This window comes from Cornus florida, unplaced genomic scaffold (assembly GCF_030987335.1).
Source record: "Cornus florida cultivar Cherokee Brave unplaced genomic scaffold, ASM3098733v1 CherokeeBrave_3.0.0_Hap2_Chr11, whole genome shotgun sequence".
Lineage (NCBI taxonomy): Eukaryota > Viridiplantae > Streptophyta > Magnoliopsida > Cornales > Cornaceae > Cornus > Cornus florida.
The window spans coordinates 121,886,960-121,902,309 of NW_026775581.1; the positions used below are offsets into that span (position 1 = coordinate 121,886,960).

Sequence of the window (15,350 nt, forward strand, 5' to 3'; positions counted from 1 at the left end):
TGTAATACATGTACAAAGAGAGATATATATAGGCTAGAGATCACCAACAGCTATACAACAATTATAGTAATTATCTAGACTAAGGCTATACAACAATTATAGTAATTATCTAGACTAAGGCTATAATAATGCAATTATGGTAGTAATATAAACAACGGCTATATTCTAATTATGTTAACAAGCCGATAAAACATACCGAGTTTGACCCATTATAATGTTAAAAGTTACTATATTATTAAAAAAAATTGTTTTGACATTTTTATAATGTATTATGGTAATTGTTTTCTATCATTTATATTGAATGAACTCATAGCTTCACAAATGAGGAGTCATATTTTCAAGGATCTCTTTTGCATTCACAAGTAATAACTCCATTCATTTGTAAATTTAGACGATTAAAACCAATACAATTGGCGTGTTTTTCAACAGCTCACATGTTCACTGTTAGACGTTAAGCAGGTGTCAAATACTTGTAATTGTAGCCTTGGGCTCCCCCATAGATCTAGATTAGGTATAAATATAAAATACTCGTACTTAGTAGTACAGGAAAGAAGGATCCAAGGCTCTGGTTGCAGTGAAGATAACAGCAAAAGAGCGTGGAGTAGTTAACTTGTGCTACCATGCTTACTGAAAAAAATAAAAAATAAATGTGCCAGCCAAATTAATCAAGCAACGACACGTTAATGGCGCCATTGAATAAGCACGGGTGTATGTGTGTTTTAGATGTATGTACCTCCATACATATATATATAGTATATATTACGTACAAGGATACAAAGAGAAGATTATATAAGATCATAAGAGGGTTTGTGTTTAATTTCTGGCAATTGACAGAGTTGGAATTTTATTTTGAATGACATTTGATTTTTGGGAGGAAAATTTGTACCAATACATACCTCCCTGCCACCTCACACATCTTATGTGAAAGATGTCCTAACTTGAATTAATTTTGGATTTGGCATGGGCTTAGGGTCTTTCATATATATATGTATATATATATAGATATACATATAGATATATATTATGTTAAAGGTCCAAAACAAAAACTAATCATGCTAAAGACTAAAGAAAAATTATAAGTAATCAAAATCGGAAGTAATTGTTGTAAGACGACTATGGCCACGGTAAATAAACAAAAGTGCTCATTACTTTATTATTACATTATCACAATTTAGGTAGCTAAAATGAGGTGATATACACATTCAACTTGTTACATTTTTGCAATCCACATAATATATATATATATAAATGAAATGGCACAATCAACTTGTGTCATTTTTTGTTTTCTGAAAAAAAAAAAAAGATAAATGGAGTGAAAATTTATAAAAATGGGAGCAGAAATATATATATATATATATATATATATATATATATATATATTTTGTGAGACCTTATTCGTATGAGATTAAGCCATAATGCCGGACAGTTTTGTTTACTCAAGCCTTAATTAGTTAATTCGTTGGGGCATTGCCACCTTATGCTTGAATTTATCTTATTTGTTTGCCGATAAATGCTTGAATTTGTTGTTGTTTGTTGATCTTTATCCGGAATAGTCCGCTCCCCAATGGGGGATATAAAAAAAAAAATTAAAAAAAGAAAAAAAGAAAGTGTATTGAAAACCCACACAATTTAAGTCTTATATTTGATTCCCTTTCCATTGTTAGCCATTTCCTTTCATCTTCGGGTAATGCTATTATGAGGTGGATTTTATAATAATTGTCCTATTCTTCATTTAAAATTAGCACATTTTGAATAAAAAATAAAAAATAAATAATGCACAAATTATATCATCGTATCACTTATATCAAAATAATTTCACTGTAAAAAAAATCAAATCAAAATCCATAAAATCAAATTATACTAGATAATCAAAGATGATAGTTTTATTTGTTTAAATAAAATTAAAAGAAATAGAAATGTAAAAATTTGACTGATTTGTGTGATCTACAATTTTGGTATGAAATTTTAACGATATAATATTCCTATAATTCACTTTCAAATGATTAAATGCATGATTAATATTTTTCATTAGGGATAGCAAAATATTTCATCCAATGGGATACTTGTCTCGCTTAGTCTCGTTTAGAATAATTATGGATATGGTTCAGTAGTTTTGAGGTTGGAAATGGGGTTAGGATTAAAAACCATCATAGTTATGGGACATGATAGAGGAAGGCCACCCATCCCGACTTGCCTCCTTTATAGCATACATTATAATTTTGTCTTTATATTTTATTTTATATTTAATAATATTAAATATATATTATGCATCTTATAGCTTATTCTATTTGAATCACCATATATCATTTTGCATTATCCTTATTTAGGATTTTTTATATATTATTTTAATATTTCTATAATAATATTAAGTCTTAATTTTTAATTAAGAAAATTTGTTTCATTATTTATTTTCATTAAAATCGTAATACAATTATGAAAGTAATACATAAACTCGCGCCTAACTTGCCCTTGAGCCACATTTTCCCTTTTAAACAATTTTGGACGAAATGGAGAAAGCTATACTAAGCTGAGGTTTCCATCCCTATTTATCGACCATGACAAAAAGAAAGAGTCCATGAATTCAACCTCATCATAACATTACTCCCTCCCTTTTTTTTCTTTATATTTATTCTCCTTTTGGTAGGAAGTCCGATCTCGTTTTTAACATTTTGCAGCAACTAAAACGATATAAACAAAAAAGAGAGGGCTTGCTTCACCATAAAAGGCTATACCTCTCTTTTTCAGTCCTACCCTACACGTCAATCAATAGATTCAACGAGCTCACCGTGAGCACGCCCTCATCCTAACATCTTCCTTTCTTCACACACAAAATGCCTTTCCTTTTTTTCCACATTCTCTCTCTTCCATTGGTCGCTTTTTCCTTTCCTCTTACAGCTCTGTTGAGTCTCCAAAAATCAAACACATAGAAAAGCACCCACAGAGAAAGCGCCAGACCCAACATACAAAGCACAGCACCACCACCCACCCCAAACAGGTAAGCTAAGCAATTAATTCAAACTTAACGAATCCCTATTTTTCACTTTCTTTCCTACCAAGAGCATCTAATTGGTGGGTTTTTCTAAGAAGTCTTTCGTCTGGATCTGAAAAATGGCCAAATGGGTCTTCCCTTTCATCTCTCTTTAGGGTTTGTGTCTTATCCAAGCTAAATTTGGCTAAATGCCGCTTTTTTTGTCCCAAACCTGTCCCCTCTAAACATTGCTTAACCCACACACAAGCTCTGTGACTATAGCTCCATTTATTTGTATACTGGTTTATTCTGTGTTTTTGTGTTGTGTCAAAGGTGTCTCTGTTGATTGGTCTGTAACAAACAAGTAATATATATATATATGGCGAGAGAAAAGATTCAGATCAGAAAGATCGATAACGCCACGGCAAGGCAGGTCACGTTCTCCAAGAGGCGAAGAGGGCTTTTCAAGAAGGCTGAGGAGCTCTCCGTTCTCTGCGATGCAGACGTTGCGCTAATCATCTTCTCCGCCACTGGGAAGCTCTTCGAGTATTCCAGCTCCAGGTTTATCTCTCTACTTTCTCTCTCTATATTATATTGCCATCAGTGTTGAAACTCTATACTATTTTAGGATTTTGAAGATTGATCGTTGACTGTAGCAAAAACCTTCATCTATCTTGACACCTCAAGCCCTAACTTGGAGCAATCAATATGTGGGTTTTTTCAGAAAATGGAAAAAATGAAAATATACAATGTTCCTATAATACATTTGTATATATATATAAATAAAATAATAATAATACATTGGTATATATATACATACAATATTGATATACATATCGTGTGTCCGTGAATATAGTTTTGTTTTTGGGACTCTAAAAGGAGTTTTTCTGATTGATGGAGACTGGAGAGGAATCATTCAGAAAATATTCTTGATTTCCACTTGCTGCTGGTTCGGCTGGCATTACTGGGTGGACCATGTCATTTGCTTCGGTGTTTTCTTCTTTGTTTGCTTGTGGTGTCTTATGCTTTTGCTTCTATTATTGAAGTTTGATTGCCTTAATAATTTACTGTAAATGGGTATGTTTGATTTTCTTTCATAATATTACGGTCCTTCATCATTCGACTATCAAAGCTGTTAGTTAATGTGGAAAATAACAACTTTACATGTTAGAGACGGATCAGTCCAGATTAAAAAATGATTAGTTAATTTTTTACTATATATGAAGACAAATGATATAAGGAATAAATACATTGGAGGAATAAGGTCAAAAAGTGTGGTTTCTTTGTTATAAATTGTCCTATATATTAAAAAATAATTAAAATGTTTGATTGAACCTTGTTAAACGTCTGTGAAACTAATTGGGAAGGAAGAAGCAGAAGATTAGGAAAGCATATCAAGTGGGCTGGCATTTCACAACTTCAATAATAACTATTCCTGATATGTTTACCTTGGGTTTTGAATTTAGCAAAATTCTAGATTGAATCAATGTATTTTAACAAAAAACAAATTAATGGCAGTCACTGCAAAGGTGAATTAGCGGCGGGGAACATGTGTACCAAAACAGCAACAGCACATTGGGTATGGGAGTTAGCTAGTTAGTACAATCTTGAATGATTTTCAAATCCAGCGTTCATAAGTTCAAGGCTTCCTCTTTGTTGTCGAAATAGGACAAAATGGAACCTAGACATTGATTGAACTGATCTTGCAGCAATAACTGTATCTGTAATGAGTGCACGATGATGAATAAAAGTCTTATTACAACCATACACTCCCCTACCATCACTGGCATTTGCTGTGATAAATCCTTGATAGATTGCTATGTTCTTGCAAACAAGCATTCTATGTTTATATTCCACTCGTATAGTGGGACAAATTTGATCTTGGAAATCTTCCAATTCTATCTAATGGGATTCTTTTACACCTTCAGGTTGAAGCATTGGGTGAAATTAGTAAATAACATCCAAAGATGAGGCATTTCAACATATCTAGTCTTCTAAAGTTTTTAATAACTGTGTTTTTATGTTATAAATATTTACAGTAGTAGACTCATTGTAACTTTCTAATTTATTATTTTGTGTTCTATGCTGTATACTCGCAACGCAAGTTCCAATTGTAATAGAGTCTGCTGGCCATAACCATGTAATAACTCTTAGATCTTGAAATTTAACTCTTGTGATAAGGGAACTAATCAAGTACTTTTCTACTCACATCTCACCTTTGGAGATGTTTAAGATGGAATATACTAAATCGATTTGTTTCACTCTTGAATGACCTTTATAATAACTTTAGAAATATCATCAAACTTTTCAAGTTTTTAAAAATTGTAATTGTTCCCAAAAAGGTATCTCATTTGATTAATAGCACGGGTATATATATACCTTTGTGATAGTATGTACAATGGTGTATCAAATATTCTTTGGAAGAACATTAAGTTGTTTCATTATTGCAGCTTGTTATAAACTTATATGTTTATTTAAAGACAGGTAAATTAATTGGTATGACACAACAGAACAGGTAAAGTTGATTTAAGATTGTGAATAGAAAAGCAAAAGTTAGACGCATAATAAATGACCAACTGGAGAAACAAAGGAAGATGCAAGTGGACATGTGACCTAGGTGCCTGAGTGATGGAGTCTTGTAGTCCAGGTTTTGCTAAGATTATATTTGTTGCGATGAAGTATGATGGGTTTGGCCTTGGAGCATTATAGGATGTATGATAGGATATAATATCAAGGAGGATCTGATGTATACGGTGACATTTTAGTGTTGTATAAAAAGGCCATAAATAGAGTGGGCAAAACAATTTGAAATTTCTAGAATAAGTTGAGGATGGACAAGCTAGTGTCTTTGGTCCTTAACCATTTTCAAGTGACATAAAGGAGTGTGTGTTAGAAGCAACCGCGGTTGTTTGCATATAATACAGAACCAGATTCATAGAGTAAAAAACATCTTTCTTTTCACTGAGTTGTGATGCTTCTATCCGGCAAATTTGGAAAGACATGCATACAATTTGTGGTCCATCCATGGTTTGTTGGAAATTGAATGTTCGAATTAGTTTGATTCAATTATCTTCATTTCCTCATTTTCTGACTTCCATTTTATGATTCGAGGTAGTTTTCTTAATTGTTATCCGGTTCCTATCTAATGTAGGCTGTAGAAATTAAAATAGCTTTGTTCTTGGGGATCAGTCACCATACTAATGCTGCTGATCTTGTGTGGAATAATTGTCAAGTTCAATAAAGAAATTTTTGTATGATTCATATTGTGATGTTCTCTGGGGTTCATGATTTGGGCTTCACTAGATTCTGTGAACTCAAAAAGCATCCTAACGTGAAATTTACATCCTTCAAATCTTAAACTCATGAAGGTTTTGGAAGTGATGTATATCTATTTGACTCCCTTGACATGATTAAATGTTATTTTGTTGCTACTAAATTTTTATCATGATGTATACTATTTGACTCGCCTTGATATGATGATTAAATGTTTTTTTTGTGGCTACTAAATTTTGCATTGCTTATACACCATGTTATGACCATGTCATCTTTTTTTTTTTTCGAGATATTTTATTATTATTATTATTTATTTTAATTATTTTAAATATTTTATTAATTATTATTATTATTATTTATTATGAATTAATTATTATATTATTTTTATTTTTTATTATATTATTTATTTTTATTTCGTTTCTTGTTACCTTTGGAGGACCTGAGGTAGGGTTTAGTGTCAGGGATTGATTTTCGACACTTCATGCATTTAATTTAGTTTATTTTATTGTCAATGCATAATTTAATTGCGTAACGATGCATGCTTATTATATTATACTTAAGTAGGGGTATATGTGCTTTATTTCTTTGAGGACATTTTCATTTCTAGGGTTCTTTGTGCGTTTATCTTTGGAAGATATTTTTGTTTAGGGACCTTGGTGCAAATATTTTTGGGAGATATTTAGTAGAGGGACTTGTGTGCAAATTGGAGAAGTTGTGCAAAATGTCATCTTTTGATTGGACCATGTGTTAATCTTTAATTGAGACATGTGGTGCGTGGTGTGATGAGGACAAGTGTAGGGCTAGGATTGTTGTGTGTGAGAGAGGGGTAGTGCTATACTTGTTAAAGTGCTATATACACTTTTAGTCTTCCATTTTTCTACTAAACTTCATCTTCTTCCTCTCTTTTTTACTCTCCACCCTCCATTGATACAAACCTTAGAGCTTAGTTTTACCCATTTTCCTCTCGCCTTTTGGCTTCACCATTGAAGGAAGAAAGTTTGCTTGCACATTGGACCACAAGACCCTTCCTTTGGATTTTTTCTTTGCTCGCTTTTCCTTTGGATCTAGAGAGGCTTTCTCTAGTGAGGTGGGGGTGTAGTATGATTGTAACCTTAGAGTTTTCCTTGTGTTTTGGGGTTTACCATAAATTATATGCATACTGTGTGAGTTGTAGGAAGATTCATGAGATTTATCTTTCTTGACTTAAGCTTTTATATTATTTCAAAACATGTATATGTATTGTCTTATAAGCTTGTTATTTAATTTTTAGAAAGATATGCTAATGCTAGTTTTTCTCTCTTACACCACTCTAAACCTTAAGCGCCTTTATATATTGGGCTACAAGAGACTAATTAGGGTCCACGACTTATGAGCAAAAGCTCATCCAACAGGTCTTGAGTTATAAGCGGGTCGCGTCCGACACCAAACTCGGGCCACAATATCACAGTACACATGTATGTATTTATCTCATTCCATGCTTCATTTCATTTGGGATTGATCTTAGCGGCCTTAGGGATCATTTTTGGGCAAGGGGAAACAATGTACCAAAGATTGAGTTTTCTTTTTTTGCAATTTTGGTCACGGTTACTATTCATCAATTTTGTTCTACTCAGGGACTTTTCGGGGTCATTTGGTTGTATTTGAGCACCGCACATTCAATTTAGACATTGGGAAACCTACTTTCAGTTCTTGGGCAGAATCCGCAGCTACTGTTCATGCGTTGAACATATTTTGACCCGATCTTGCAACAGTCGTATCTCCCTCATTCCAGATCCAAATTAGGTCATTCTTGAGTCTAAATTCAAGGATTTTGAGTTAGCTTTCTAATGGTATCAATTCCATTTTACATTCCATTCCTACTGAGAGATATTCTCGTTTTAGTGGGACAGTGTCGAGAAATCATTTGACTGGGAGGGGGCATTTTTTGGAAACCATGACTACAAGTCTTCGAACCTCTTGGGATGTTATAAATTGATTAGATTGGATTGAGTACACTTCATTTGACTTGTTTTGAGTCAAATTTCTCCACCATTAGGTAAAATATTCATTTTTTTGGGCAAGGGGAAACAATGTACCAAAGATTGAGTTTTCTTTTTTTGCAATTTTGGTCACGGTTACTATTCATCAATTTTGTTTCTACAACCGAACCGACTACTCCGGGACTTTTCGGGGTCATTTGGGTGTATTTGAGCACCGCATATTCAATTTAGACATTGAGAAACCTACTTTCATTTCTTGGGCAGAATCCGCAGCTGCTGTTCATGCGTTGGACATATTTTTCACCTAATCTTGCAACAGTCATAATGCCATCATTGCAGATCCAAATTAGGTCATTCTTGAGTCTAAATTCAAGGATTTTAAGTTAGCTTTCCAATGATATCAATCCCATTTTCAAATTCCATTCCTACTGAGAGATATTCTCGTTTTAGTGGGACAGTGTCGAGAAATCACTTGACTGGGAGGCGGCATTTTTTTGGAAACCATGACTAAAAGTCTTAGAACCTCTTGGGATGTTATAAATTGATTAGATTGGATTGAGTACACTTCATTTGACTTGTTTTGAGTCAAATTTCTCCACTATTAGGTAAAATGTCCATTTTACCCCTAGTTCCATATTTTGTCCTTTTTGACCTTAGCTTCCGCATTCATCTTCTATTTGAGTCTCGTGACTTTTTAGAAGGTCACTTTGTTGTCTTAGAGGTAGTGTCTATCTCTAAAGACCTTCTTTCTTTTATTGCTTCTGCGTTTCGGACTCGATATTGGGTTACTCGCTGACGCTCCGGGTTAAGAAATTTGGGCCGTCACACACCATATATCTCTTGCATCCACATTATATCTCTTGAATAATTATTTGACACTTGTGGAAATTTTACCTAAGTAATGAACCCTTAAATAATTTTTTCAAATCCCAATTCATATGATAGGTGTGGTGTGATAATGAAATCCACACACACAGATGATTATCTTATTGAATATATAGGTAAGATTTGGTGTGAGTTTGTGATGGAGGAGGATTAGATAGCATTATATTGTTCCTCATTTGATAATAAGGCTCTTACAATCTACACTAGATGATTTACTAGGTCTTAGGAGTAATTCGTCTAATTTTTTTTTTTTCTTAATAAGACTGCAAATATTGCAGATGTGAATAAGTACAAGAGCCAAGATTAGACCCAAAAAAAGAAGGGAAACTTATCCAAACTTGCCTGTAGGACCTTTTGTTTCACTTGCCAAGTGAAACAAACCAAATGGCCCCCCAAAAATTTTAAAAAATAAAAATTAAAGGACGATAAAAGCTTGTTGATGACATATGTGCTAAAGATGTCATTTCCTAGTTTAATTTTCTTCTGATGTATTAATGATCACAATGGATATCATCGATAATTTAAGTTGGTAGCTATTACAGCAACTGATATTTTTTAACCTTTTCTTTTTTTCTTTCTTTTTTTCTTCTGAAGTATGAAGCAAATGCTAGAAAGGCATAATTTGCACTCAAAGAATCTTGATAAACTGGAACGACCATCTCTTGAGCTTCAAGTAAGTCACTCCATATGAATTTTGTTTATACTATATTTTTATAGGCGTTACAAGGCTCTCAACTTGTGGTACAACCTCAAAAAAAGACTTCTAGCCGTTGATGCAGTCTTCTCATCCTTTGTACTTGGTGAAGGTTCTCAACTTGTGGTACAACCTCAATAAGACTTCTAGCCGTTGATGCAGTCTTCTCATCCTTTGTACTTGGCGAAATTCCAAATCCTCAATTGCTTCTTATCCTATTGCACTTTGTTCCTGGAACCTGAGACAATGGTCGTCGCACAGTTTGTAGCAACACCTACATTTTCTAGAATCCCAACATCCATTCTACAGTTTTTGCGATTATGCCATCTATCTCTGATTCTCTGGCCCTTTTTTTTTCCCTTATTCTCATTCTTTGCTTACTATATTTTACAGCTAGTAGAGAACAGCAACCACTTGAGACTGAGCAAGGAAGTGGCAGAGAAAACTCATCAACTAAGGTATAAATTTAATTTTTTTAATGTTCTTATGATATTAATTGAGATATAATCCCACTAAAATAGGAAGATGAGGGGAGAGGATCTCCAAGGATTAAGCATAGAAGAATTGCAGCAGCTAGAGAGGTCCCTAGAAACAGGATTGGGCCGAGTGATAGAGAAGAAGGTATGTATTTATTTCTTTCTTGTGATAAGCATACGATTTCATCTGGATCCACCCTAACAAATATTTTATTTTCTGTCCCAGGGCGAGAAGATTATGAACGAGATCACCACCCTTCAACAGAAGGTTAGAAAATTAACTTTATAACGTCGTGTGAAAACAATGGCAAGTTAACAGCAAAAGGAAAACAATATGACCTGTGGACTTTCTTGTAGAACTGTATGCATCCATAAACAGTATAACTGGAAGCATGGCAGATATAAAACAATGGCAGACCCTGCGTTAGTAATTTCACTTGTTATAGTTTCAAACCATCTTGTTTGATTGAAATACTTCTGTAGCACATGGTTCCAGATTGAGAAAAGAAGTGCATTTTAGATTGATTGATTGCTCTGAGGAAACTAATTTGAATTTGATAAGTAGTAATTTGTGATTAATTTGGATCATGTTCCTTTCAGTTTAATTTCTCCTGTGTCCTTTTTTACCCTGCTAATTTCTCCTCATTTTCCATTTAAAATTAAATAACATTCAGGGAATGCAACTGATGGAAGACAACGAGCGATTAAGACAGCAAGTATGAACCGCAATGGATCACTCTTTCTCTATTGCAGCATGGTATTTTGCTTGCTCATTTGTTAATTGCATGTGGAATGTTTGGCTGAAGGTGAGGGAGATATCCAATGCCCGAAAACAAATTGCTGCCGAGTCTGAGAACATGCTTTATGAGGAAGGGCAGTCATCCGAATCTGTCACCAATGTCAGCACCTCAAATGGCCCTCCACAAGACTATGAAAGCTCCGACACGTCCCTCAAGTTGGGGTGAGACAAGCCACCAATTTTCATTTAAATTTGCTTTGCCGTTACGTTTAAGGTGCCTTTGGAATCATTTTGTTTTGCACAATGTTACTTTCCTATTGTATCTTTTGATTTTTCTTGCAGGTTACCCTATTCAGGCTGAATGGAAGTGACACTGGAGTTTATCAGCAAAGGAAGACGAAAATGTTGTCTGTAACTATAAATTTGATGGTTGTGCACTATCGAATGAATGTAAAACTGACCCGAGTGTGTTGTGGATTCATGAAGGATTGTATCTTTGGGAGGTGTCAATGGGACAATTTATTTATTTATTTTTTTTTGGCAAAGCAAAAGAAAACAACAAAAATAGGATCACAACCAGTTCTTCTTCTGTAATTTGCAGATGAAGAATTGACCGACAATAACCCTTTATGAATACACAACAAACACCATTTAACCACAAATGTGTGCAAATTGCCTCAAAGAAAACCTTAAATCGCATCAACAGAAATGCGAAGCACAGGCATGAACAGATGATATCAGTGGTACAATAGCCTAAGAAGAAAGACATTGTGTACAAGGAATTGAAATGTGAAATCCGAACTTGCCGACGAAGATGGTCAAACAGTAAATGGTCAGGCATATGTGCCTCAGAACTGATAAGAATCCGGACATCGCATAGAAGATTTTAGTTCTTGTGTCAAAGATTTAAGGTAAGGGTTTTAATTGCAAAATGCAAATGAATGAATGCTCAATAAACTTGTTGGGTAGGAGTGAGTGTGTTTGTTTATTGAAGTAGTTGAGTTTTAACTACTTTACGGTCCACTGTTTAACTAACTTTCAAGTGTGAGAAGGAAATATGTATGCGAAAAGTTAGTAGAAACTAAGTGCCACACATTATAATCTCTTACCAGACGTGAAATGACCTAATAAATAATGCGATTGTTGAAAAAAAATGGAGTAACTCTCGTCGTTGGTTCTTTCTACCTTGTAATAAAGACTTTTAATAGTGAAGGAATATGTGGTGGAAAATATTTAAAAATTTTGGAAATCTGAAATTTAATTAACTTGGAATTTGAGTATAAAATGAAGATCAGGACTGAAAATGCAGAAACGAAAACTATGGTAAAATGAATAAATTAAACAAAAGTGTAAATTACACCATACTGGAGTAGATTACAAGTTTACAACCAGTGCTATCATGTGTCATTAAAACTAGTCTTTAATATTCCTTGCCATGTCATTACCGATCTGCCACGTCAATGCCATGTAATGCCCAATCATCATTTTCGGCCAATAAGGACTTTTCGGGTGCAAACATTAGAAGAATTATTTTCAAAATTTGAAATTTATAATTTTCATGTTACTTAAATTTTATTTTCTTTACATTTAATATTTTAGATTTCTAATTTCATATGAGTATGACAAAAATATAAGGGGATCATTTTCTTTTTTCTCCTACTAAATTAGTGAACCAAACAGATCATTTTGGAAAATGAGCAATTTTAAACGTGCAAAATAGGAAAAGGATATGTATGAGCCTTGGTAGGTTAGATATTAGTTATAAAAAGTTACAAAATATTGGTGGGACATAATTGTTGTAACATGAGGTGGAATAATGTGATTATTTATTTTTCAGAGTATTTCAAAATTCAAACTATTAATTACGATGCATTTGAGAAGTACTTCAAACCTTTAATTACGACGCATTTGAACACTACTAATAAAAAACCGCTTAGGAAATCATATTTCATAAGAAATTAATCGGATGAAAACATTCAATGTATAATAAAGTAGTACTATGTTTTGACCTAATTGTTTGTTGAAATTTTGATGAAATAGAACATTAATGTCTGCCATCAGCAACAAAAAAAAAAAAGGTCAGTTTGATCGTGACTCTGGAATAAATTCTTTGACAACTACCTGTTCTGATTTGACGGACAGATGAGTTCATGGTTTTTAGAAAAATGATTTTTAATTTTATTTATTATTATTATTTTCATAATCTGAGAACAACATTGATTTTAGTTATGTTAATTTCTAAAACTACATAGTATTCCCCTGCATGATATTAATATGTGATTGTATAAATAAGACCATCCGTCAAAAGAGTGCAGTAATTAACCGAATTCGGGTAGAATTAAAAATTAAGATGGTGTGACTCATCCACGGACTAGTGGTTTAGTGTCTTTTATTTTTCAAAAGGAAATTAAGGATTCAAGTCCCATAAGGACAAATATGTATAAGTACCAACTAAAAAAAAAAAAAAAGAAGAAGAAGAAGAAGATGGTATGACTTTTTACATATGTGTTGACTAGTTTGAGTTTGTGTTTTGTGATTTTTTATTATTTAATTTTTTTCTTGATAATGGAGGCGTTGTATTTCTTAGAACATTCATAAATTTTTTTTAAAAATAATTACAAAAAAATATTTGAGCATTACTTTATGCTATCCGAACTCCTAAAAAACTTGCAAAACAAATATTTGAATGTTAGTATTTCATGAAATTCAAACTCCTAATCTTAAAAAAGTGAGAGTCTTGATCCCAAAGATCTTTTGAATTATGTAAAATTTATAGGCTTGTATTATTTTGTGGTTATATTTCAAAGAAAATTAGAATTACTCGACATCGATCAGTTATATTTCAAAGAAAATTGAAATTACTCAACATCGATCTAAAATGCAACTTACCTTGAGTAGTTTTTTACAATTTGAGAATCACACGAAACAAAAATAATCTCATTTTTGCTTTTGGACAAATTATCTCAGTTTTACAGATTGAGCTTACCTAAAAATTCATTCCAATAACAAACCTAGTTAGTAAATTTGCGTATCATAAACAGCAAAGTTTGAAAAAATACTTTCATTTGCCAGTTAAAAGATATGGTAAAATACACGTTTTTTCCATCACCTTGTATGTATTGTGTTTATTCGCTTTAAATTTTAATACGTTTTGGTCACAGTTTAAATCGTGTTTTATACTTTAGATAACCTAATTATTTTTTTTATTCGTTCACGTTTTTAATGGTGTAGTTTTTTCAAACACTTTCTTAACACAAATTACCATCGGTGTAGCCATTCCCTTTCACATTTGTTGGACAATCTTGTATACATAAAATGAACAAAATAATGACGGAAAAATTCAAGACATTAGAAGCACAAAATTTGGAGCCAATTAGTCTTAACAAATTTAGTAACATTCCTGAATATGTTGATCATAAAGAATAAGGATGATTATTCTTTAGAGACAAACTTAGGGACATTCTTAAATATGTTAATCATGAATGATTATTCTTTAGAACCAACGGAAGATGATGGTTCTAGTGATATCTTCGTCACCAATGATGAAAATCTTTCTTCATTGGATGGTGGGCTCTAAATTTAGAATAATTTTTTTAATTTTTATTTTAGGCTATTTAGTTGATTATTTGAATTAGAAATTTTTTTTTTATTAATTTTGTGATGAATTGACCATGTTATAGACTTATTGTTATTAATTAATTATATTTAGATAGTTGATTTCTTCCATGATTACTGTGACTGTGTCAATTTTGGAATATATTTATTTTATTATTTGTACATATTTTGTATTGTCTTTACAAATATATCATATATATGAAATTAATAAGATGTGTATAGCTGAATTTTTAGCACATAAAACATATTATACAAGTACGTATATGTATATGTATTTTTACGTTTATTTTTTATTTATTTATTTTTTTTGCCGAATTTTTTAAATGTATTTAAAATCAAATTATACTAGTAAGTTTCCATATCCGTTTTTTTCCCGTACCGTATTTTGCTAACTATATACATTTAACCTAAAATCATGCTCTACTCCCTCCAAATTTTGGTTATTGTATCACTGAATAATTAATTATCTATTTATTGAATCTTAATGTACCAACTCAATTTTCAAAGGCTCAACTCAGTTATCAAATGAACTCAACTCTATTTATTAATTAAAATTGATAATTTTAATTATTTTCAATTTTCAAATTGTTTATAGCGTCAAATTTTGTTTTAACACAGAAAAACAAAATGTTTTCTTTACATAATTAAAAATTCATTTCTTATTATTATTATTAAAAATTCATTTCTAATTTATCCATCAATCAAATACATATCTATAAGT

At 32.3% G+C, this 15,350-nt stretch overlaps 1 protein-coding gene across 3 annotated transcripts; it reads left to right on the forward strand.

Annotated features, from left to right (window-relative positions):
• Positions 1 to 2,850: 2,850 nt before the first annotated feature.
• On the forward strand, positions 2,851 to 11,544 carry LOC132284562 (MADS-box protein SVP). Of its 3 annotated transcripts, none has more exons than XM_059786671.1 (9): positions 2,851 to 2,995; positions 3,302 to 3,529; positions 9,700 to 9,778; positions 10,193 to 10,257; positions 10,321 to 10,420; positions 10,502 to 10,543; positions 10,950 to 10,991; positions 11,082 to 11,236; positions 11,357 to 11,544. In XM_059786671.1, the coding sequence occupies exons 2-9, from the start codon at positions 3,348 to 3,350 to the stop codon at positions 11,373 to 11,375; spliced, it is 684 nt and encodes a 227-aa protein (XP_059642654.1). In that variant the 5' UTR covers positions 2,851 to 2,995; positions 3,302 to 3,347; the 3' UTR covers positions 11,376 to 11,544. The 3 variants fall into 3 exon arrangements, with proteins under 3 accessions (XP_059642654.1, XP_059642656.1, XP_059642655.1); XM_059786673.1 differs by lacking the exon at positions 2,851 to 2,995 and adding an exon at positions 3,002 to 3,145; XM_059786672.1 differs by lacking the exon at positions 2,851 to 2,995 and having other exon boundaries at positions 3,002 to 3,529.
• The last annotated feature ends 3,806 nt before the right edge of the window (positions 11,545 to 15,350 follow it).

What these genes read in the sequence shown, in the direction of transcription:
- LOC132284562 (XM_059786671.1), top strand. Translation starts at nt 3,348, where the DNA reads ATGGCGAGAGAAAAGATTCAGATCAGAAAGATCGATAACGCCACGGCA. An exon ending in GAGAAAACTCATCAACTAAG is followed by an intron (nt 10,258 to 10,320) that starts GTATAAATTTAA and finishes CCACTAAAATAG; the next exon opens with GAAGATGAGGGGAGAGGATC. An exon ending in TCACCACCCTTCAACAGAAG is followed by an intron (nt 10,544 to 10,949) that starts GTTAGAAAATTA and finishes AATAACATTCAG; the next exon opens with GGAATGCAACTGATGGAAGA.